Genomic DNA, 26,638 nt, shown 5'->3' on the forward strand with positions numbered 1-26,638 from the left:
TAAAAGGCATTGCTGAAAAAGTACAATTTCAGTTTTAAGGTTGTAGGCTCATGCTTAGAAAAACTTAAGTATACTCTTATTTTTCTGTTATTTCTACTGTTTTTACTGATGTGGTTATTGTTTTATTGAAGATGTCATTTATAGGTATATTATGGTGATTTATGTATAATTAGTAAAATATATTTAATGATTATTTTGTATTTATTGGAATTTGAGGTTGACTTTTTTTACAATAAGAAAGCTTTATTTTTACTATTTTTTTATTTTCTGACAAAAAAATATGTTGGGCAGAAATTATTTCTGAAATTTGTGCTGCAAAAAGCCATCATATTTACAAAACGTGAAAGATTTTAACCGTCTTATTTAATCATATTTTATTTATTATTATTTATTAAATTTTAATTATTTACTTAATTTTTTTTTCATTTAAGAATTTTAGAAAAAGGCCAATTTTCTTTCAATATTGGGTTAAAAAGTTTATTTTCTCCTTTTTTAAAGGGCTTTTTCTTAATATTTCATTGTACTTTAAGTACGTAAATAGAAAGCACTGTTTCACATGAATGAAATCGGGAAAATGCTTGAGCTTCATGTATCTTGAACACAAATGCATCTGATGTATGAAATTGCATGCTTGTGCCGAGCAATAGTACAAAACCTTCTTACTTAATAACATCAACCGCAATTATGATGAATATGTTTTGAAAGAAGTGTAAAAACTCTTTATTTATAAATAATTGTATCTAAAAAAAAAATGACATATTGTCGCCTCATAGCAATCCTCATATCGTCATCAATTAGGGCGACGATATAGAACCGTTACTACTGAATGTTCAGGGCCGATATTCGTGAACGTAACGGAAGTGGCAAGTTTTTACGTAGTTCGACGTCGGTGAAAATATAGTTCTATGTAGTTTTTGAAACTTTTTCTACGTCGATCGGTTTTTAGAACTGTTATTTCTGAATATTCAGGACCGTTATTCCTGTATGTTCAGGGCCGATATTCGTGAACGTAACGGAAGTGGCAAGTTTTTACGTAGTTCGACGTCGGTTAAAATATAGTTCTATGTAGTTTTTGAAAATTTTTCTACGTCGATCGGTTTTAGAACCGTTATTTCTGAATATTCAGGACCGTTATTCCTGAATGTTCATGGCCGATATTCGTGAACGTAACGGAAGTGGCAAGTTTTTAAGTAGTTCGACGTCGGGGAAAATATAGTTCTATATTGTTTTTGAAAGTTTTTCTACGTCGTTCGGTTTTTTGTGCTACTAGGGAAGGCAAAAACCCCTATTTACCCAATAATAAATCCCAAATTAATGAACCATTTTAACAATCGAAAAAAAATAAATTATTTTTGTTAATTTGAGTCAGGAAATATTGTATTGTTCTCCAAATATTCTATCCATATTGTCCAGAATAGAAAAAGCTTTTCTTGGAATCAGCAATTTTTGACGGGCGAGGGGGCAACCAAAGAATACTGAATTTGATGCAGAAAGCGATAATGAAACTCCCATTAAACTGTTACTACAAAGGAGGGATGGTTGAATTTTCTGAGGCTAAGTTCTGTGACGACTTCAATAATTAATATTATAAGATCATTGTATAATTTCTTAGTTCTATTTCTTCAGCAACATGAATTACTTTATTTTTAATGCAACGTCAAATATTTTTAACTTACTGATTTACAATGCCTTCTACAACATTTTCCAAGCAATAATTTTTCCATTTTAAAGGTAATATAGATCTTGTTTGCACTTGAAATGTTGTCAAACAGTTTTTTATTTGAGAGATATATCCAGATGGCTTTGTTGGCATCTATTAAGTAAAAAGAAAAAGAAAGAAGAAACTTCAGGTAAAACATTCATCTACTTTTAATTATAAATTTCAGTAAACATGATTTCTGAATCTGATTTTGAAGCAAAAATAAAAACAATGATATACAGAAGAAGATACACAATATTTCCAATAATCTAAATTGGAGATGAAAGAGACAAGTTCTTTTATAGCAGTCACTTAGACAAACACTACTAAAAGGATGACTTTTAAGATTTTATTAATTGTAAGATTTTTATTTATATAATTTTATGGTAGTCATGTTTTTTAAATTTTGTTACACTGAGAGAAAAAAAAGAAACACAAACACAACATACAAACCAAAAAGAAAATGTTTTATGTGAAGATCTATTCCTCTAATAACTGCAACATCTACAAAAAAAACATAGTTAGATTTAAAAGAAAAAAAAGATTCAATGAAGTAACCATGATTTTGCTTAAAAACTTCTAAAAAGTGTTCATATTCAAATGACTTTTTTTTTGTATCAGAAAAATGGGAGATATTAACTTCTTGACATATTTTGAATATTGTCCCCTCAGAACAACAGTAGGATGCAACAATATGCAGGGATAAAAACAGCCTGAAGTCAAAAAAGAGGAAAAATTTCGAGACTTAAAAAAATTTGAATATATATATATATATATATATTACTCAAAATTATATTGATACTATACTGTCTTTTAAATATTAATAGTTTTTTTTACTAGTAGCAATGCTAACAAATGAATAAATAAAATAAGCTTGCATTTATTTAAGATTTTAACAGATATATCAATTTCATTTACCACTTTCAATTTCCCATAGCGCACAAATCAGGTGAAATTAAAACTTTATAATGTGACTATAAAACTTTCATATAATTAAACACTTAATACAAGCTGAATCATTGGACACCATAATTACAAAATGACATTATCGGTGTCACTAACCTTGGAGAAACAATTTGAGGAGCATTTTGAAATTTTGTGGAGCAGTTGGGTATATTTTATAAAAATCATTAAAAAACTAAACCCAATCAAAAACTTTTTGAGCTTTGATAGTCATTTTAAGCACTAGCATAAAAATGATTATTTTTAAATTGATAAAAAAGTTTTAAACACTACATGATTTGAGAATATAAGCATCTTTAATTTCTTATATTTACATGTCTGTCATAATAAAATAGCACAGTATAATTCAAAAATAAATTTGAATTTATTAAGATCTTCAAGAGCTATGTTTTTGGTAAGCCTTATAAGCATTAAAACTAGATTTGAAGAATGATGTTGGCTTAAATTAACTCAGATGGAATAGGATAAACATTTTTGAATGGGCGTGGCAGTCTTCATAAAAAAAAAATAACTAAATAAATAAATAAAGACAAGAAGGGTTGAAAATATTAGTCTACAAAAAGGTATTAATGTCTAAGCAGTAGAGAGGGGTAGCAGATAAAAATGAGAGATTGTTACAGAAGCGGATGCAATCTGATTTCAAAAGCTACATCTAACGATTGCACTCACCCCCACCCTCATCTCCAGCATTTCCCCCTTCACTCCTATTTCACCCTCTTCACCAACAACAAAAAGTTCCTTACTTCTTTCTACTCAAGACAGAATGTGTGCCTCAGCAAGAATCCTGATGGGAAGGTTGGGGCAGAAGGGAGGTAAGAGGGGGTATTTGGGTGATCGCTAGAAAGTGGCTGTGAAATCGACGTGGAAAAACAATGAGCGTACAAGTCTTCAACAAAAAATAAAATACATACAAGAATTGAAAATAATAGTCTACAAAAAGTTGTAAAGGTTTAAGTAATAAGATGGCATAATAGACAAAAATGAGCGAGTGTTATGGAAGCGGATGCAATCGTATTTCGAAATGCATAAACACAGACGCTTTCTTCATCATTCGAGCCTTTTTTCTTCCCCACCCACGAAACGAAGTTCCTTTCTTCTTTCTACCTTAGAAAGAACATGTGAGTCAGCAAAATTCCTGACAGGGGAGGGGGGGATGATCGCGATCAATGCTTGAAAATGCTCGGCGTCGGCGGCCGGGTAATAAAAAAACACAAAAAGCAGAAAATCCCGGATCCGCAGAAGATTTTCATTCCTGAATATATAACCAGTGTTCAGGTAAAAAGAAAAAACATGCAAAATCAGGACCAAAAGAAAAAGGTGGCTAAATGTCCAAACGTAATTACCGACCGCTTTGGTAACTGACGGTGTAAATGGTGGTGTTGATGGTGTAAAGCAGGGGTGCCCCTCCTTACACAAGTGATGGAATAACCCTTTCAATTACTATCAAAGCACCTTATGAGAGTGAGAGCCTTGTAAAAATAAATAAACAATAAGATCTCTGAAAACACCGCCCTAAACGGTCAAGCACACTACTACATGGGGGGAGGGGGGGAGACTTGATCTTCCTACCCTGGCCTTGAACTATGCTCCCTAATCTCTCTATATCTGTATACTAATATATATTGTTAGAAACAGTTGGGGGGGGGGGCAAGATTTTTTTTAATAATTATGTCTCTCATGATATTATAACAGTCTCCTTATACAGCTACTGTTTGGAGCAGAGATATTACTTGGTTTGATTATACTTTCCAAATTTTATCATCAGTTATCAAACTAAAAAAGTAAATAACTGTAAACTGTACATTTTCAACACAAGTGAGCTTGCTTTTAAGTGAGAAAATTCTTTTAGAGAAACTTACTTGGCGATTTGTTTTCCTGTACAACCTAGGAATATCTGTTATTAACTTTAAGTGTGTTGAACACTGCTTGATTAGTGAGGATACAATGTTAGCACCAGATAAAGGAGGAATTTCTTGTAATAAATGCACTGCGTCACGAAATGCCACTAAAACAAGAAATAAAATACAAAGGAAAATCAATGAAGGAAAATAAATGTCAAGCTCAACAGCAAATTGAAGGAAATAATTCTAGTGGTTCATTATATTTCTGCAGAAACAGTTCTGATGTTAATATATAGCAGAAAAAATACTTTTGAAGCTTCATTTATTTTCTGACTTGTTTACAAAAGTGTAATACACAGAATAAGCAAGCCAGCAACAACCTTTCCCTCAAAATTTCCAAAGTTAGAAACTATAGTTGTTGATATTAACAAAATATACATTAAAACTGTATTACAAAAACCCTGGTTTGAAAAATTAGATGCAAATACAGAGATGCAGAATTTTAATTGAGTTTGAGCAAATAAACTTCATAACTAAACAAAGTATTTCTGCGAAGATTTATACAAATACAAATACAAATGTGACGACCAGCAACAGGCTCTGGGCCCAGCTAGGCTGATCCTAGTCATTTAATTAGTCCCCAATGAAGATAAATGGCCCTCTTAAAGCTATCCACTCCCTTGCTCATTACCGCCTCTTCCGGTAAGCTATTCCAAGTGCCCACAACCCTGCTAAAGTAGTAGTTTTTCCTGATTTCCAAGTTAGCCTGAGATTTAAATAGCTTAAAACAATGACCCCTTGTTCTGCTTTTCCCGCAAAAATTTAATCCATTAACATCTTTCATTTTGATAAATTTAAATAACTGAATCATGTCCCCTCTGACTCTCCTTTGCTCCAGGCTGTACATGTTAAGCCTATTAAGTCTGGTATCATAATCTAAATCTGAGAGTCCCCTTACTAATTTAGTTACCCTTCTTTGAACCCTTTCCAATACAAAAATATCTTTCTTCAGATAAGGCGACCAAAACTGAACAGCATACTCCAAATGAGGTCTTACTAAACTCCTATATAAAGGCAGAAGAACTTTCTTAGATTTGTTTGAAATAGATCTATTGATGAACCCAAGCATTTTGTTGGCTTTGTTACTAGTAATACTGCACTGTTGACTAAACTTGAAGTCCTGATTTATAAAGACACCCAGATCCATAACATTTTCTGCCTGATTTATGACTGAACCCTGTAAACGATATCTCATACGCTTATTTCCATGACCTAAGTGTAGCACTTGACATTTCCCTACATTAACTGCCATACCCCATTTATCTGCCCCCTTAGTAATATGATCTAAATCCTCTTGCAGCTGTTTTACTTGTTCTTCATTTTCGACAATCCCCATAACTTTTACATCGTCAGCAAAACAATTCATGCTTCCAGAAATATTTTCATTGATGTCATTCATAAATATAATAAACAAAAGAGGCCCTAAAACTGATCCCTGAGGAACCCCACTTAAAACATCACTCCAATTAGAATGATTTCCTCTCACAACTACTCTTTGCTTCCTACCAGTAAGCCAATTTCTAACCCAAAGTAAAGTTTTTCCTCCTATTCCAATGTCAGCTAACTTGCTGAGAAGAGCAACATGCGGTACCTTGTCAAAAGCTTTTTGAAAATCAATATAAACAACATCCACACATTTTTTGTTATCTAAAGCTGAGGTAACCTTGTCGTAGAAATGCAATAAATTAGCAGTGCAGGATTTACCTTTCCTGAAACTATACTGCAAACTAGTCAACAGACTATTAGTCTCTAAGAACTTCATGATCTTAATTTTGATCAAAGTTTCGAAAATCTTACAAATCACCGAAGTCAAACTTACAGGTCTATAATTCCCAGCAATACCTTTAGACCCCTTCTTGAAGAGTGGCGTTATGTTAGCCAGCTTCCAGTCCTCTGGCACCATCCCCGAGTTATAAGAAGCATTGAAAATATTCAAAATAACATCCACTAATTCCTCTGCACATTCAACTAAAATTTTTGGATAAATATTATCTGGTCCCGGAGCTTTAGTTGCTTTAATCTTTTTCAAATGAAATAAAACCTCCTCCCTGGAAAATACCAAATCCTCAAGCTGTATAATAGTTTGTGTCTTGTTAGTGTCAACTGTTGAGATACAGTTATCGTTAAACACACTGGAAAAAAAGTTATTTAGAACATTTGCAATATCCCTATCGTTTTGGATTAAATTTCTATACTCATCAACCAAAGGCCCAATTTGACTGTTTCGAGCTTTCCCAGAATTAGCGTAAGCAAAAAACCTCTTAGGGTTCCCATCAATGTCATCTGCCAGCCTTTACTCCAATTCCCTTTTCTGAATCCGTACCAAATACTTAAAATTTCGCCTTGCCTTACCATACTGGAGCCTCTCCGCACTCTGACCAGTTTCTTTAAACTTACGAAAAGTGGCTTGCTTATAATTAAGAGCTTCTTTAGTCTCCCTGGAGAACCACATGGGCCAAATTTTGGTACTAACACCTTTTCTCCTAAATGGAACATAGTCCCCAACGGTTTTAGCAAGTTTATCCTTAAATTCCGTCCACTGCTCATCTACGTCGCTATTTTCCAACCCTGACGAAAAAACCTCTTTCAAGCTCTGCCTAAGTGCAACAAAATCAGTGTTTCTGAAATTGGGCACAAACCTAAAATTATCATCTTTGCACACTTCAAATTTAACCCGGAACCTAATGCTGTTATGATCACTATCTCCAATATGCTCCCCTACACTCAACCCCTGAACAAAACTACCTATGTCACAAAAAACTAGATCCAAAATCGCCTCCTCTCGAGTTCCCTGAGTTACAACTTGATCTAAGAAACAGTCACCAATTACTTTTAAAAATTCCTCTTCTTTGCCATTACCAGGGTAAAAATTATTCCAATCAATACCCGGAAAATTGAAATCCCCCATTATGATAACGGATCCCTTACTGGACAGGTCACTAATAATACGGTACATCTGTTCATCTTGTCCCTGGTTTGAATTAGGTGGCCTATAAATGTTTCCAAAGCGTAGCTTTTTGCCCTTACTACTCATCAACTCCAGCCAAACCATATTAATATCAGTAGGCTTATCATTTATGATCAATTCATTGCAAATAAAATTGTCTCTAACATAAAATAAAACCCCACCACCTCTTTTAATTACTCTATCCTGTCTGAACAAATTATACCCAGCAATATGTAATAACTCTGCATCAGATTCGGTAGCCCATGTCTCTGTTATTCCAATAACATCCAACTTCTCATCCATAACTATGCTTTTCAATTCATCCATCTTGTTCCTAATACTGCGAGCATTGGTATAGAAAACTTTAAGCATGCCTAAGTTGCTTTTATTTAACACCCTGAAATTTCCTAAATTACAATTGTTAACATTACTACTCTTGTTCGTCACTTTATTTCCATTTCTAGCAATACCCAAAAAAATTTCATTCTCTCGATACCTGATGCTTGAACCATGCCCCCCATTCCAACTTAGTTTTTTGACTCCGAAGCCCTTAAAATTAATCCACTAACCATTTTGACCCCTGTAGAGCTCAGATGCAGGCCATCCCTAGCAATCCAATCCCGTTTACAATGACTCCATACATCAATGAACCTGATACTGCGCTTTTCGCAAATTGACTTCAGTAGAAAGTTCATACACCTTGCACGTTGATTTAGCCAGCTCCTATGCACTCCATACCTGGGAAGCAAACCAACCACTTGGACATTCGTCGAAAAGCTGGTTGCTTTATCCAACAGGGATTCCCATTCCCTAGAAAACTCCTCATTTTTACTGTGACCTACATCATTTGTTCCCACCCACAAAGTAACCATGTCCTCCTTATGCAATACTCCCTTCTTTTCAGCAACCATATTAACGTCTTTTACCCGAGCCCCTGGTAAACAACACCTAGCCACCTTACGCTTTACTCTCCCAACTGTGTTACCCACCTCCCTTACCATAGAGTCCCCCAAAATTACACCCTTAGTTTCCCAATCTAACTCCTCATTTGAAACTTCCCCCTGAATCTCTGGAACATTTATACCCTCTGCAACTGGCCTACACCCTAATGCTAACTGGGCTTCCAAAACTAGCATCTTAAGTCTTAAGTCTGAGAGTTCAGCACATTTAGTGCAAATATAATCCTCCTCAAAAACAGACTCATTTTCCCCCTTATACAAGCAGAACATATGACATAAATCACAAGAGATCCACCTGTCCCCCTTCCCACTCTTTACTTCTTTCATAATGCATATAACACCCATTTCTACTCAGTGAATATGTTCCAAAAGGCAAAACAGAAAGATAAAAATGCAAAAAAACACAGAATAAATTGTAAAAACAGCAGTAAATAAACAGAGTTGCTACACCCAATAAAGCACACAAGATCAAAAACCAGGAGATCACCACATGTTAGGCTTAGCTCCAAAAAATGCAAAAACACTTCAAGAATACAATAACAGCAAAAATAAGCCCCCAAAACACAATAAAACTAAATTACATGATAAAGTGAAGTAAAAAAACCTAAAACTAGACAGTAATAATGAAAAATTATAGTAAGAAAACACTTATCAAATTAGCAGCAATAACACTCCCTGCATCACAGGCGCCCTCTAGTGGCCAAAAAAGAATCATCATGATTTTACTGTACTGCGTAAAGTATTTATTAAAATGTGTTTATGATAAGTATACTGTTACAGTATAGAGAATTTAAAACTCAGAGCAAAACTTTAAGAGTTTACATATTACTCAACAAGTAATGAATTATATTGATGAAAATAATGAATAAATTTATAAGAAAAATTAAGGTAAAGTTTTGTGATGGTAATATCTCATAACTACTTCTAAAATATATTTACACTAAGATTGAAATAAAAGACTACTTTAAAACTGCATTTAAGAAAAAAACCAAACTATCATTCATTTATGAAATATCATGAATACTACTTTTAAGCATAATTTTGAAGTCAGCACAAAAAGAATATTTTAAACTATACATTAACAAAATTAATTTAAAATATGAATTTGGAATGGACCTTGGGCATTCAAACCCTATTTCTGTAACAGTACCAATATTTTTATGCTAATTTTTGAGCGATTTTTGCAAAATGAATAAAATATGGCTATGCTTCATTTTAACGATCCCTTTGTGCTACCTTCAAAAATTACACTTAAAAGAAGTATTGATGGTGGTTAAAGAATGAAATTAATTATTACTTTTTAGAGCAATTTCAATTAAATTAATATTAGCTTGACTCTTTTCCTTACAGCAATTTTGAAGTCTGTTCTATTTTTAATCCCTTCCCCCACACTTTTATTCCCCTTTTAAAGCATCTCTAAAAGTTAAATCAAATTTTGAGCATTTGTCTACTCAAAAAAGAAAAAAAATTGTTTAAAAACATGGTAATAGAAAGCTTGAATGTATATACAATCGAACTCCGTGAATATGACCACGGTTAATACGAAATCAAGACAACAACGAACATTTTGTCAATTAAGTTTAGTTTACTATTGAACTACGTTAAAAATTTCATGGATATTACGTAGAGCAAAAAGAAAGTTTTGGTCAACAAAACCTTCTGACCTCTCCATGGAAAAATTTTTTGGATTGAATACTTTTATTTTTTCTTCTGATACTCTGTGTCATTGCAGAAAGCTTACCATAATTTTAATCCTTTGAGTATCGTCCTACCCTTTTTTAGTTATCAAGTGGTGACAGTTATTCCACCTTTTCTACCATATGGCACTGAAAATTTTAACTGACAATGACTGCAGTCAATGTAGCCCTCCTACATACTACGGTCAATGCAAGCCATTTCTCCCACTATTGCTATTCTGAGAATGAAAGGGTTGAAACTCATCAGGGAAATTCATACTGTTGCTGTTTACCTTTACTTAATTATAAAACAGTCTATCTTTTCCTCTGGCTACTGCCACCATCTTTTCCCGACCCATTATCACCTTTCTTCGAATAGGTTCTTCAGTTATTGCTAATACAATTTAACACAACAAAAATGTCTGTTCCATATATTTATATATTTTATTCTCGTCTAGATCAATAAAGCAGGTTATTTCATGTTGCAACTTAGCTTATCTTTTCTGGTTCTTGAAAGAAAAAAATCCCAAGTATTTATCCTGACAGTCTTACAAACAGTTTCTTACAAATTAAGTGCTGCTTTTTCTGGTAACACTTTTCAAACCACTAGTGGGTGGTATAAAAAGAAAAGCACTATCAGCTTGTGAAACGTTAGACATATAAATGACTGGCAATGCATTATGTTATGCAACAATACTTACATAGTAAATTATACATATGCATTTTTTCTTATTCATTTTACATATTCACGGTTGTTATGAATCAGTGCTGTAACCAGAAAATAATTTTGGGGAGAGTTTCAAAAGTTTCATGCAGAGCTTTGCGCTATTTGTGCTAACTTTTTTTGGCCACTAGAGGGCGCCTGTGATGCAGGGAGTGTTATTGCTGCTAATTTGATAAGTAGTTTCTTACTATAATTTTTCATTATTACTGTCTAGTTTTAAGTTTTTTTACTTCAGTTTATCATGTAATTTAGTTTTATTATGTTTTGGGGGTTCATTTTTGCTGTTATTGTATTCTTGAAGTGTTTTTGCAATTTTTGGAGCTAAGCCTAACATGTGGTGATCTCCTGGTTTTTGATCTTGTGTGCTTTATTGGGTGTAACAACTCTGTTTATTTACTGCTGTTTTTAGTATTTATTCTGTTTTTTTTTTTTTTTTTTTTGCATTTTTATCTTTCTGTTTTGCCTTTTGGAACATATTCACTGAGTAGAAATGGGTGTTATATGCATTATGAAAGAGGTAAAGAGTGGGAAGGGGGACAGGTGGATCTCTTGTGATTTATGTCATATGTTCTGTCTGTATAAGGGTGAAAATGTGTCTGTTTTTGAGGAGGATTATATTTGCACTAAATGTGCTGAACTCTCAGACTTAAGACTTAAGATGCTAGTTTTGGAAGCCCAGTTAGCATTAGGGTGTAGGCCAGTTGTAGAGGGTACAAATGTTCCAGAGATTCAGGGGGAAGTTTCTAATGAGGAGTTAGATTGAGAAACTAAAGGTGTAATTTTGGGGGACTCTATGGTAAGGGAGGTGGGTAACACAGTTGGGAGAGTAAAGCGTAAGGTGGCTAGGTGTTGTTTACCAGGGGCTCGGGTAAAAGAGGTTAATATGGTTGCTGAAAAGAAGGGAGTTTTGAATAAGGAGGACACGGTTACTTTGTGGGTGGGAACAAATGATGTAGGCCACAGTAAAACTGAGGAGTTTTCTAGGGAATGGGAATCCCTGTTGGATAAAGCAACCAGCTTTTCGACGAATGTCCAAGTGGTTGGTTTGCTTCCCAGGTATGGAGTGCATAGGAGCTGGCTAAATCAACGTGCGAGGTGTATGAACTTGCTACTGAAGTCAATTTGCGAAAAGCGCAGTATCAGGTTCATTGATGTATGGAGTCATTGTAAACGAGATTGGATTGCTAGGGATGGCCTGCATCTGAGCTCTACAGGGGTCAAAATGGTTAGTGGATTAATTTTAGGGGCTTCGGAGTCAAAAAACTAAGTTGGAATGGGGGGCATGATTCAAGCATCAGGTATCGAGAGAATGAAATTTTTTTGGGTATTGCTAGAAATGGAAATAAAGTGACGAACAAGAGTAGTAATGTTAACAATTGTAATTTAGGAAATTTCAGGGTGTTAAATAAAAGCAACTTAGGCATGCTTAAAGTTTTCTATACCAATGCTCGTAGTATTAGGAACAAGATGGATGAATTGAAAAGCATAGTTATGGATGAGAAGTTGGATGTTATTGGAATTACAGAGACATGGGCTACCGAATCTGATGCAGAGTTATTACATATTGCTGGGTATAATTTGTTCAGACAGGATAAAGTAGGTAAAAGAGGTGGTGGGGTTTTATTTTATGTTAGAGACAATTTTATTTGCAATGAATTGGTCATAAATGATAAGGCTACTGATATTGATATGGTTTGGCTGGAGTTGATGAGCAGTAAGGGCAAAAAGCTACGCTTTGGAAACATTTATAGGCCACCTAATTCAAACCAGGGACAAGATGAACAGATGTACCGTATTATTAGTGACATGTCCAGTAAGGGATCCGTTATCATAATGGGGGATTTCAATTTTCCGGGTATTGATTGGAATAATTTTTATCCGGGTAATGGCAAAGAAGAGGAATTTTTAAAAGTAATTGGTGACTGTTTCTTAGATCAAGTTGTAACTCAGGGAACTCGAGAGGAGGCGATTTTGGATCTAGTTTTTTGTGACATAGGTAGTTTTGTTCAAGGGTTGTGTGTAGGGGAGCATATGGAGATAGTGATCATAACAGCATTAGGTTCCGGGTTAAATTTGAAGTGTGTAAAGATGATAATTTTAGGTTGGTGCCCAATTTCAGAAACACTGATTTTGTTGCACTTAGGCAGAGCTTGAAAGAGGTTTTTTCGTCAGGATTGAAAAATAGCGACGTAGATCAGAAGTGGACAGAATTTAAGGATAAACTTGCTAAAACGGTCGAGGACTATGTTCCATTTAGGAGAAAAGGTGTTAGTACCAAAACTTGGCCCATGTGGTTCTCCAGGGAGACTAAAGAAGCTCTTAATTATAAGCAAGCCACTTTTCGTCAGTTTAAAGAAACTGGTCAGAGTGTGGAGAGACTCCAGTATGGTAAGGCAAGGCAAAATTTTAAGTATTTGGTACGGATTCAGAAAAGGGAATTGGAGCTAAGGCTGGCAGATGACATTGATGGGAACCCTAAGAGGTTTTTTGCTTACGCTAATTCTGGGAAAGCTCGAAACAGTCTAATTGGGCCTTTGGTTGATGAGTATGGAAATTTAATCCAAAACGATAGGGATATTGTAAATGTTCTAAATAACTTTTTTTCCAGTGTGTTTAACGATAACTGTATCTCAACAGTTGACACTAACAAGACACAAGCTATTATACAGCTTGAAGAATTTGTATTTTCCAGGGAGGAGGTTTTATTTAATTTGAAAAAGATTAAAGCAACTAAAGCTCCGGGACCAGATAATATTTATCCAAAAATTTTAGTTGAATGTGCAGAGGAATTAGTGGATCTTATTTTGAATATTTTCAATGCTTCTTATAACTCGGGGACGGTGCCAGAGGACTGGAAGCTGGCTAACATAATGCCACTCTTCAAGAAGGGGTCTAAAGGTATTGCTGGGAATTATAGACCTGTAAGTTTGACTTCGGTGATTTGTAAGATTTTCGAAACTTTGACCAAAATTAAGATCATGAAGTTCTTAGAGACTAATAGTCTGTTGACTAGTTTGCAGTATGGTTTCAGGAAAGGTAAATCCTGTACTACTAATTTATTGCATTTCTACGACAAGGTTACCTCAGCTTTAGATAACAAAAAATGTGTGGATGTTGTTTATATTGATTTTCAAAATGCTTTTGATAAGGTACCGCATGTTGCTCTTCTCAGCAAGTTAGCTGACATAGGAATAGGAGGAAAAACTTTACTTTGGGTTAGAAATTGGCTTACTGGTAGGAAGAAAAAAGTAGTTGTGAGAGGAAGTCATTCTAATTGGAGTGATGTTTTAAGCGGGGTTCCTCAGGGATCAGTGTTAGGGCCTCTTTTGTTTATTATATTAGTGAATGACATCAATGAAAATATTTCTGGAAGCATGAATTGTTTTGCTGACGATGTAAAAGTTATGGGGATTGTCGAAAATGAAGAACAAGTAAAACAGCTGCAAGAGGATCATATTACTAAGTGGGCAGATAAATGGGGTATGGCAGTTAATGTAGGGAAATGTCAAGTGCTGCACTTAGGTCATGGAAATAAACGTATGAGATATCGTTTACAGGGTTCAGTCATAAATCAGGCAGAAAATGTTATGGATCTGGGTATCTTTATTAATCAGGACTTCAAGTTTAGTCAACAGTGCAGTATTGCTAGTAACAAAGCCAACAAAATGCTTGTGTTTATCAATAGATCTATTTCAAACAAATCAAAGAAAGTTCTTCTGCCTTTATATAGGAGTTTAGTAAGACCTCATTTGGAGTATGCTGTTCAGTTTTGGTCGCCTTATCTGAAGAAAGATATTTTTGTATTGGAAAGGGTTCAAAGAAGGGTAACTAAATTAGTAAGGGGACTCTCAGATTTAGATTATGATACCAGACTTAATAGGCTTAACATGTATAGCCTGGAGCAAAGGAGAGTCAGAGGGGACATGATTCAGTTATTTAAATTTATCAAAATGAAAGATGTAAATGGATTAAATTTTTGCGGGGAAAGCAGGACAAGGGGTCATTGTTTTAAGCTATTTAAATCTCAGGCTAACTTGGAAATCAGGAAAAACTACTACTTTAGCAGGCATAGGCGGATTTATGGGGGGGCAGAGGGGGGGCAATGCCCCCCCAGTTTTGGGGAGTACTTTATGTAGTTACAACACATCTTCCAAAAATTAAAAAATATATATATTATTATTATTATTTTCTTTTTTGAATAGTTCGGAAGGGCATGGTGGATTTATAGGGGGGAGGGGGCATAGGGGCCAATGCCCCTCAGTTTTGGGAGGACTTTATATAGTAACAACACATCTTCCAAAATCTTAAAACAAAAAAATCATGACTTTTTCTTTTTTGAATAGTTCAATGAAAATGAAGAGAAAAGCGAATGTCCTTTTCTGGTGTGAGATAAGAAAAGGGGGGAAAAAACGCACATTAAATACAAATAGTACAACTGTCACTGGGTGCTGAAAATGTGCCTAAATTCACTATTTTGGACTGAAAACCATTTGAGCAAGTATATCAATGAAAATATAGGCTAAACGAGCTATACATTAAGGTGCAACACTTATAATAATAGTTGTCGATTATTTTAACAAATTAGAACCTAAAGCAAAGGGGGAAAAACTCCCCCCCCCCATTCGCGCTAACAGAACGATCTACTCGTTATGATTTGTGTCCACATTTCAAGTATATTGGTGTATAATATTTATGTTCTTAGTAGATTAATTGGTGTTTTGAGAAATTCTAAAAAACATAGTTTTTTTTCCTTCTCTCTCTCTTAAAAAGAAAGAGAGAGAGAGAGAGAAAATTAATACTACCGCAAACTGAATAAATTTCAGTTATCCGAGTGTTCTAATTAAATGAATCTTTTCGCTTAGAGGGAGAGTACAATTTTACTTACTTTATAAATACTGTTTAAAAAGTAAGGTAAGTCATAATCATCTAAATCTAAGTGAGTCAGTCCTTGTCATTATTTAGATCTAAATAATTGAGTCATCAAAAGTTTTGCAAAAATTTGCTGAAATTTTATAAAAGTCTATAAAAACCTAACAAAGATTGGTAAAATCGTAAAAATCCTTTAACCGTAAAAACTGACGAATTTTCGTAAAAATTACAAAAAATCAAGCAAAAAGTTGCAGGTAAGAGTGAATTACAAACAGGGTCGAATTTGCCTATAAAATAAACAAGCTATTGCTTAGGGCCCCTGTTTTGAAGTGGGTCCCTAACTCCCAAAAACAATTCATGATTCGTTCCTTAAAAAATGGAAATGGCTTGAAAAAACTAATTTCATTTTTAAGTGCTTGAAAACCTTGAATATTTGGAAACGTGTGGCTACAAACCTTAAATTTTAAAATTTCTAACAAATGGTAGAGGGGGAGGAATGCCGAAATATGTCTAATTCAGCTCCTTGCCACATCCTGTATTAAAAATGTAAAAATCACGGTTCTCACGCAAGTAATATATTATTTGAAATAAATTTTTGTGACTCACACATTTCATATGTTGCTATTTATTCAATCCCAAATGCAGTATTTTGGAAATTCTTTTGTATTGATTGCTTTTATCTTACTTCTTCTGCATATAGTCTATCTGTTTAGCATGGAAAAAAATGCACACTACTTCTATTTCTTTTCGTTTTCTGCCCCACTTGCAATTGAAGAAAAGTTGTTGTCATGAGAAATCTATGGTTCTTTTTTCTTTTAAAATTAAAATAGCTATTTCTCACAAAGTTGGAACAGGACTCTAAAAATTTACAATCAAGTACTAAAATATCAGAGACTGGAAAGTACAAATGAAGTGCGTTAAATAATTTTATTTATTCTAGAGTAATTGAAAATAATTAGATAAGTCTTTGAAAATCCTAAGCAAAGTGGGCTCCAATTACTTCTACTGCATATTGTTAATCTGTTTAGCCAGGAAAAAAAATGATACACTATCTCTATTCCTTTTCGTTTTCTAAACTACTTATAATTAAAAAAAGGTTGTTATAATGAGAAATCTATAGTTTATTTTTTCTTTCAAACTTAAAATGGCTGTTTCTTACAAAGTTTGAACAATACTGTACAACTGTATAATCTAGTTATCAATTTCTATGTATATCCAATTAACCTTTATAAGGCTTCAAAATGCAGAATTTTATATCCATTTTACAAAATTTCATCCGGGGGAGAAACCCCCGGTCCCCTAAAATTGCAGATATTTTATTTTCCCACTTAAAAGGTAGCCCTGTGTCACTCTCTTGATCTTGATACCAACTCCCTCTCTTAAGGTCAATTCAAAAATGACAGCATGAAAACACGCATTAATGAAAACGACACACAGAAAAGTAAAGCATGGACTTATGTATCACAGGAAACAGACAAAAACATGGGAGTGGGGGGGGGGATAATAAAAATGTTGCTAAAAAATATAAAAAATCCTGCCCCCCCCCCCCCAGGAACTCAGTCCTAAATCCGCCTATGTTAGCAGGGTCGTGGGCACTTGGAATAGCTTACTGGAAGAGGCGGTAATGAGCAAGGGAGTGGATAGCTTTAAGAGGGCCATTGATCTTCATTGGGGACTAATTAATTGACTAGGACCAGCCTAGCTGGGCCCAGAGACGGTTGCTGGTCGTCACATTTGTATTTGTAATGTTCAAGTCGTCGGGTTATCTATCTATTATGAAAGCGTTTTATGCAATTAATATGCATATGAAAGACATTTGAGTTTTGGAACAATACTTTTTGGAAATTTTTAAATATAAATAATGAACATTTAAATGTCAAACCTCTGGAGGGAGATCTCTAAGACCCCCTGTATTCTGCCCTGTTACGAATAATGGCTAATACGAACAAATTTGTGGATTTTTGACATTTCACATTAACAGAGTTCAACTGTATGTGATTATGTGTATGTAAACAATCAAACTTGTTTGCCTCAAATTTCAAAGTTAGGGAAATCAAGACAAAGAGTTTTTGAAGAAGTCATAAAAATGAGTAATAAGAGCAAAGTCAAAGGGTTTTTAGATAAAAGAAATTTTGTATTAATTTGTTAAACATTTAAATGATTTTCACTAAGTTACCACCCTATAGCCAGGGCCTAAGGCAGAAATACATAAAATACACCACCAGCTCAGCAATTCCTAATGGCTGAGCTGGCGGCATATTTAATGTATTTAAATAACTGTTTTACTGTAATTAGATGCCTGAAAAATTTCGTAAACTACATTGATATAATGTAGTTTACATGGATAATGAATATAGTGCAATCCTGTTACAATGAATATCAATACAAAAAATTACCATTTTAGCATCATATTTGCATTACACAATGCAAATATGATGTCAAACAAAAACAAACATCATTTTTTTTACTATATCACATGAGGAAAAGTTTACACAAGAGATCTGAAGAACTGATGGAAAAATAAGAAATGTAAGAGTTTCACCACTCTGTGGCCAAAGCAAGTTATTCCAATTTCAGGTAGTTCTCGTATATGCAGATGGGGACATGCCTTGTCAGTTAAGAGATCATTGGGTTAAGTAAACAAAACTATCAAATTTAAAAGATGCAGAGTGAATTGCAACTTAGGAATGTTTCTTACATTCTAAAAGGTTTCCCAACTCCTTATTAAACACTTTTGATTTGATGGATACTTGAAACAATGTTGTAAGCTAGAAGAAAAATAAAAAACTTTTACTCTAGAAAAACTTTAGCAATATTATGAGAATTTTATATATCAAAGAAACTTACTTCAAGGGATAACCTTTCAACATCTTTTATTATCAAAGCTGCTTTTTCTGGTGAAATATCACAGTCCTGAAAATTATACAGAATTGAACATAAATGCTTGCATATAAGAAAAGCATACATTAATTCATTTGACACAAACGTAACTTTAAAAAAAAATACTTTAAAGTTTCATAGATTTTTTTGTTCCATAAACTAAAATAAAATTGTAATCTGTCAAAAAATTTTGGAACTAACAAAACAAAAGCTTGAATATATCAAGCATGAAATCCATATCTTCGCCTCAGAGCAACAGTAGAATATCTAGGCTGAGAAGATAGAAAAGATAGGCTGAGGATAAATGATAATAAGTGCGTTATTTATAATGCTTTGGATGATTGATTTTTTAAGCTATTTTTTAAAATTATGGATGCTTTATTCCATTAGTTTAATCAAAACTCATTAAGAAAATTATTTGAAGAGTATTTTTAAAATTTTAGTAGTCTGAAATTTAAAAATAGTCGCTTAAATAGTCTCCTCAGAGGAACAGTTAAGTTGCATTTTGAATCTGTGAAGTTGCTTTTACCAATAATCTTTTTTTAATTTGCTACGAAAACAACATTGCATGACACAATAAAACATCTTGAAACATAACTACATTTAGTACATACGAGAAAATCAAACCTCAACTTCTCAGATTTAACTTTTGTTTCAACATTTAATTAGTTCATTTCTTGCATTTTTTGATGGAATTACTGTTTTAAAAATGTAAGTTACTTTTCACCTAACATCATGGAGATGTTACGTGTAACGTCATGTTTTAAGGGTTACAAAGTAAAAAAAAAAACTTCAGATATATTTTTTTCAATTTTAAGGCCACTTAAACATACTTACTCTGGTTTTAAAAACATAAAAGAGTTATAAAATGAGTTTTGTGTATGATTGAAACAAAAAAATAATTGCTGCATAGTTAAAGATTTTCAACATTTAAACTTTGATGATAAAACAGAAAACTTAAAGACATTTCTTAGAGTTTTAGTTACACAATCAATAAAACTTGGTTTTTCTTTTGTTAACAATAAGTTTTAACTTTTGTTTCTTTTTGTTCTCCCCCCCCCCCTCTTGTTACTTTTCTGCATCTTCAATTCCTTTTGCTATGCTAATTTTGGATCAATCACTTTTCTCAATAGTGCTGATTTCAGTCATTGGTTTGTTAATTTTAATAGAGAATCTGGAAACTCTTGATTGGGTTTCTTATCTGTGCAATCTGCATTGTGTCTTTTGTCTTGTTAAGTTGATATTGTTTTACATTTTATTCCTCTCTCTGCTGCCAATTTTCTCCTGTTTTAATTGCCCATGTCTCACTGCCATAAAAAAAGATTGGTTTAATAAGAGTTTTGTATTGTTTTATTTTTGTTTTAGCAGTGATGAGTTCAGATTTTAACTGGCTCTTTAAACCAAAGAAACATTTATTTTTCACCGAAATTCTATAAAATTTGTTAGTTATTAAAATAAAACCAAAATAAGTTGATTTAAGGTAACATACAATCAAACTTATGCGTAATTGTCGAAAATATAAAAATATTTACAAGATGCAAAAGAATTGAAATCTCAAATACGGGAAAAATAATCCACGACGTATAAGTTTAATGTTGGTATGCTTCCAGAGATTTATTTATTTATTATTTATCAAAATAAATCATAAAATAAGCTTATAAAAGATAGCCTATGCCAAAAAAAAATTCCGACTGTCAAAAACATTAAAATGTTGACAAGATGCAAAAGGATCGCAATCTAAAACAGAGGAAGCAGAGACATGGCAAGCACATCATACCCATCGCTTTCTTTTCTTTTTTTTTTTCAATAAATATCACAAAATATGAAAAAAGTTGCCTAAAGTAAAAAGTCGCTAATTTTTGAAAAATAGTGGTTCAGGCCATTTTTGATCAAAAAAGTCGCTATAGTCACCTACGGTCGAAAATAGTCGCAAAAGTTTCCCCTTTTTAGTCGCCAGTGGCAACCTTATGCATGCATCGAAATCAAGAAAAAAAATGCATTTATAAAAATTTTAAAATTTACTAACTTCACCCTTAATATCTCTAAAAGGAATGAAGACATTTTGTGAACTTTAGGACTTAAAAAAAAAATATATCTTGCTTTTACAAAAAAAGTCCAAACTGTTCCCTTTGTGAAATGTTTGGAAAACAAAATAACACATTTTTGGAGAAGTACCTATTTACAGTATTTGAAATTATTGGGGGTCTGCTGGTCTGAGACAACTGAAATCCACTGAAGACCTAAATAAAATTAAACTAAGCATTTCGTAGGGACAGTTGGTTGTCCACGCCAAATGAGCAATTTCAAAAAACTTATATTTTCCATTATTTCAGCTGTATAATTACAGTGATTTTGAATATCAATGCTTAGTCAAGTTTTTCTTAGATGCAGGATCGGTTTAGTGCTTGAAGTATAACACTTAAGCTAATTAACTAAATTATGAAAACTTATTAAATTGTGAATATAATTTTTATTCCTATGCAATACATTTCATGTTAGGTCTCATGACGACCCCTAGCCCTATATTGTTATATTTGCTGGTCTTACCAGTAACTACATTTTAATCAAGGATTTCTAATGTAGCATACACTAGGAAACATACCCAGCGTTGCTTGGGTCAGTAATAATATTGAGAAACAACTTACTTTCATTTATTTATTTTTAGGTGTGCCCTGCGGTTTCACCCACATCAATAAGACAACACTGTATTAAAAAACTATTTTAAGTACATCATGCTATGATATATATATATATATATATATATATATATATATATATATATATATAATGTATGATACAACCGTGAAAAACCATTTTTTTGGATCGCTGGGGTAGAAGGAATTTACATGTGGGAAATGGACGACTGGCATGTTTTTGGATTAATTCCTTTGGATATGGACTTATTTTTTACTTTTACCTTGATAACTGGAATGAATTCTGTCAAGTTGAACATTGGATTGGTTTTATTATAAATGTATCTCAAGGTAAAATAATTTTAGTTGGTGGCAGGTACTGTCCCATGGATGGCTAATTATTTTGGAACTTGTTTTCCTAATTAGTAGAGGCGAAACCCCTTGTTTTTAATTTTAGGTTTGAGCTCTTGTTTATTGTTTATAGTTTAACATGTGGTGCATTTGCCTAATGTTACTCTATATTGCATGTACTGGAGCATTCTCTTTTAGTTCATAGTTAAATTTTTTGGTCTTTTGATCATATTTATTGAATCCTCCACGGCTGATGAGCTCTGGATTCATACTTTGTCTTTTCCAATTGAATAGCTGTTTGCAATTTTCCTTTTTCTCATTATTGTTTTTTATATATTTTGTTTAATATTTGGTATTTGGCTTGCATATTTTATATTTACTTGGCTTTTTAGTTTTGCTGTGTTGCGCATCTATGGGCTTTTGGTATGGTGTTTTCAATATTTTTCACTTTTATTATAATTATTATAAAAATACATATATACATGTATATATAGTAAAAAATTACACACCCTTATCCACATTGATGTTTTCCGTCAAATAAGAAAATCAAATTTGTTTTTTAAATAAAAATAATTGAGGATTAATACATTAATTAATTTTCAAATAAGCCAGGTAATAAGTGCTGAAAATCTTCCACCTGCAGCCAGGTTTGAGCCACACATCCTAGGGTTGCTGGCCCAGCACTTGACCGACTGAGCTGTTTGTGCTTCGGCAAGGGCTATCTTGAACATTATAAATGCATCATGATTGTTATTGATTTATTTTAAGCTTATTGCTGCTCCACTCCTATTGGTCATAGCATGATGTTATATAGCCTATAGCCTTCCTCAAAAAATAGACTATTCAAAACAAAAAGAATTTTTCAATTCGAACCAGTAGTTCCTGAGATTAATGTGTTCAAACAAACAAACTCTTCAGCTTTATATTATTAGTATAGATGTAACAATGATTATGTTTGCCTAACAAAACGAACTATAAATTATATATTTCTTTCACAAGGACTTTTAGTGTAAAAAAGTTTCAATTTTATATGATTTGATCTCATCCGTAATTATTGTGGAAATAAAATTCTAATATTTTGTATACTTACATTAGATTTCAAGGAAGAATATGCCCAATTGCAATATCTACTCAGGAGTTGCAGGGTCAAATGCCAGAAATTAGAGGTTAAAGGTACTAAGAATATATCATTTGACCAGCACAGATTCAAACAGTAAAACAAAGAATTTGTTGAATTCAGTTCATACAAATTTCCTATAAAAACAAAGCATCAAATGAATTCCTTCATAAAAACTAGAAAATATTTGAATGAAAAAAGGCATTCATAGCTGTACCATTTTCAACAGTTTCAGAAGGATTTGGAGAATCAAATGGTTGGAAGAGAGCACTTTCAAAACGGCCAGCTATTTCCTGAAATCTAAAAATCAATGTGTTTTGTGAAGAAAATTTTCATGAAATAATATGCTACTTTAAGTAAAATTCTTCATAAAGAAATTAGTATGGATGTGGGATCTGTGTTTAATACAGGAGAAACACAGGTAGGTAACATAGACGAGCATGCTGTGCACGGATCGATTTACTGCCGAGCAGATACATCTGCTGTAGATATGTGCATAGTCTGATAATTGTTAATTAACATTGATTATCTTCAAAATATGTAGATAAACAAATGAAAAAAGTTTATCTTTTGATCATACCGATGCATGATTGAAAGCAAAAGGCATTGTATTAATAAAAAATTTACCTATTCACTGTGTATTGTTTTTCATTCCTGCAGATAGTTTTGAGTTTTGTGCACATATACTTCATATTTTTATCTTACTATAAGGAGAAGTGTAGTAAAAGTGAGCTCACTAGAAAAATTAAATTATATTGTAATTATTATACTTAAAACATTTTTTCCTTAAAACATTATTGAATTCAATATTTGTGGGAAATCATTTATGTTTATTAAAAAGCCATTTCATTACATTGCTACTGAAGTTCATTCAATAATAATAATAAATCTGAATATTATTACCTGATTTGAAAGTATAAATCCAAATTAAATTTTGCTAAAAATTTCTGGTAGGATGGATGAGTTCGAAGGCGCCTTACACTAGCTTGAACTTGGCACAAATTTTCAAACTTATCCAGAAAATCCATGCAGGCAACATAATTTCTGTGGAAAAGTTCTGGGTCACCGGGAGCATATACATAAACTGGTGCAATGTATTCAAAGCAAAAAACTACTTCAGGGAAAAAGGAATTTACCAGGAAATCAAACCCAGGAACAAATTCAACATTCCTAAAAAATAAAACAGTACACACATATAATAGCATTTTCAGTAATTTATTGCACAAAAGTGAAAACAATTAAATTAGCTCTCTGCGAACATTCAACCCTCTATGAATATGAAAAAGAAATAGGAATATCTTAATCGAAACTGACATAAGTAAAAGCAGCAAAAGTAAAGAATACCTGTTGGTTCCTCTAGTTACTTCAAGCAGGTATTTACATTTCTTGGGAATGAATTCTAAAATTAATTCATACACATTTGAAAGACCATGTTTTGTAATATTTTCTTCTGTAATAAGCTGCACAAAAACCAAAATATATGAGATATTATTGAGATAATATATAACATTCTCAAACATAATAAATAACAAAAAGAGAATTCCCAATTTCTGCATATATGGAGCATCATATCAAAATTCTTTAAATCGATAAAATCAAAACTGCCAAAACAGTCTACAATTAGTGCAATTCATAATTTTTTTACATAAAACAATGTCTGAGGAAAAACAAACATAATTATATACTTAAGCATTTTTATATACAGTTAGAATTGAAGACTGAAAATGGAAAATGCAGTAAAGGCTATATTATGAATTTGCCATACATTATGAATTTAGATTCCAGGCGGATTGTGGCACTTACTGCGTTTTCTATTTTTTTGCACATGGGCTTGGACCAACCAAGATAAGTAACCTTCAATGGCACTTACTGCGCTCTCCACCGCACAGGCGGTAACCTCACTCCACTGCCGGACCCTTACTATATTATTTTAACTACTTTTAGGGGGGATAGGCACATAAATCGGTCACCACAGTGAAATTTTTGGCATTTACTTCATTTTGAAGTTAAAAAAAAAAAAAAAATGGCACTTAATTTGTTTTCCAACTTCAGTCTTCAATTCCAAAACTACAAAACATATTTTTTTTTTCTATAAAACATAAAACCAAGTAGCTGTATATTTTATCATATGAAAACAGTTTGAGAATATAATTAAATGAGAATTGTAGCTCAAACAAAATTTTAATTTTAAAAACATCCTTACTATTAACATTTTTTTCAAACTTTGCCTGCTTCTTTAATGCACAACTACAGTAATAAATTTAATAATTTTGAAGCCTTCCTAAAATCTAACACAGCCTTCTGGATAGCATGATTAGGATCATTGAGAATGAATAAAAGGTGAAGAGAGTGAAGCTTTTAAAACTTGAAGCAAGGATCTCAAGTGATACATTTTAAAGCGCATTAGAAAAAAATCAGGTTTCTTTCACTTGTTTCATTAAAAACATGTCTCCCATTCCTCGTAGTTGAGCCAAGTGACTTGGGATCTTTGCCTCAGCATTTCCTAAGTCAATGATTGGACTTGCTCCTTCCAGTTACTAATTCCTACTCTTTAGGATTCCATAAATTAAGCTATATAGACCAGCCCAGATAACTGAAGGAAATATATTCATGTTCAGGTTCATTGTTGGTTTCTAATCCTTATTTTTCTCATTATACATTAAATTAAAAAAAAAAAAAAAACATACATATCAAGTTCTGAATTACTTTGTTGGAATCACATTAAAAAGTGCTAAGAAATGTCGGTAAATAAAAGAAAATTGAATAAAAGTACTTACATTTTCTGCAAAAGGTTTTACTATCTTGTTTCTAAAACATTTTTCAACTTCTTGTTCATTGTTGATTACTGAATATATACGTAGAACTTTCAATAGACAACTTTTATCGATCACAAAACATTGAAGAAATAAATTTTCTAGGTGAACATCAAGGCTGAATGATATGTATTCAATTTCCTGAGGAGAGCATAAAAAAAACCATTATCTGATGAAAAAAGTTTCAATATTTATTAAACATTACATCAATTCAAAAATCAATAAGTAAGAAAGAAAAGTACTTATCTAATGAGAAACAAAAAAGATAAATCAGTTTTTATTAATTTATAAAGAAGTATCAGTATTGACAAAATATGTAATTGCGAACAATTAGAACTAGAGAAGTAATGTTAAATATGTACTAACAGGGGCGGCAAATAGGGGGGTCAAGAGGGGCAGTCGCACCCCCAAATTTTTTAAGCAGAATGATAGAAAATGGGTGAATTCAATTTATGTAAGTCGGAAATAAATGTTCATTTAAAAAATCTCGCTGGTTCTCAGTAACTATTTGATGAAACTCAACACATTCCCAGACAAGAAAAAGTGTTTTTCGTTTTTTTATGATGACTTAGAAATTCACGAAGTATTTTTCGGCCTTTTCACAGCTAAATATTTCATACTTGTGTGCCCAGTGTAACGATGGTATGTCCAATATGAAAGGCTCGTGCAAAGTGGTGTGGCTGCAGGGTTTTCTCAAGAAAATTCCTTGATATTTTACATTCACTTTTAAGCTCATTTTTAAGTGTATATTTATTTAATGAGTGTTCATCGCTTTCCTTTGCTAGAAACACGTTTCAGCTGCTCAATGCATTATCTGCTTTCATAGAAACTTCTTAAAAATGCATGTGATAATTGAATAAAAAAAGACAAAATACCCTTTATGGGGCTCTATAGTAATGCAATCTCAAAGTGACACAAGATGGTCTTCAAGAGTTAAAACCATAAAAACCTTTCTCTATAACTTCAAAGCAGTGATTTGACGACTGTGAGAATTATTGCAAAACAATTCTTTCAATGGTGAAAAAGCTCATGCCCTTCAGCATGTATGACTTCGTTTGAATTTTTATTCAATTTGTTTCTATTGCGAAAAGTGTTTTAAAAATGCT

The 26,638-nt window shown here is 32.8% G+C and overlaps 1 protein-coding gene across 2 annotated transcripts in view; it reads right to left on the reverse strand.

The window, feature by feature from the left end:
* The window catches only part of LOC129219942 (conserved oligomeric Golgi complex subunit 2-like), a 75,752-nt gene that overhangs the window by 14,558 nt on the left and 34,556 nt on the right, over positions 1-26,638 (reverse strand). The window contains exons 7-15 of one of the 2 annotated variants that reach the window (XM_054854258.1): positions 25,497-25,673; positions 24,064-24,179; positions 23,623-23,889; positions 22,937-23,019; positions 22,693-22,856; positions 18,586-18,651; positions 18,437-18,506; positions 4,522-4,667; positions 1,677-1,813 (exon numbers count right to left, since the gene is read on the reverse strand). In XM_054854258.1, the coding sequence (XP_054710233.1) occupies positions 1,677-1,813; positions 4,522-4,667; positions 18,437-18,506; positions 18,586-18,651; positions 22,693-22,856; positions 22,937-23,019; positions 23,623-23,889; positions 24,064-24,179; positions 25,497-25,673 (1,226 nt within the window). The remainder of the gene's footprint in view (positions 1-1,676; positions 1,814-4,521; positions 4,668-18,436; positions 18,507-18,585; positions 18,652-22,692; positions 22,857-22,936; positions 23,020-23,622; positions 23,890-24,063; positions 24,180-25,496; positions 25,674-26,638) is intronic. The other variant, XM_054854259.1, reaches the window with a different exon arrangement.

The sequence above is a fragment of the Uloborus diversus genome, chromosome 4 (genome assembly GCF_026930045.1).
Source record: "Uloborus diversus isolate 005 chromosome 4, Udiv.v.3.1, whole genome shotgun sequence".
Classification (NCBI taxonomy): domain Eukaryota; kingdom Metazoa; phylum Arthropoda; class Arachnida; order Araneae; family Uloboridae; genus Uloborus; species Uloborus diversus.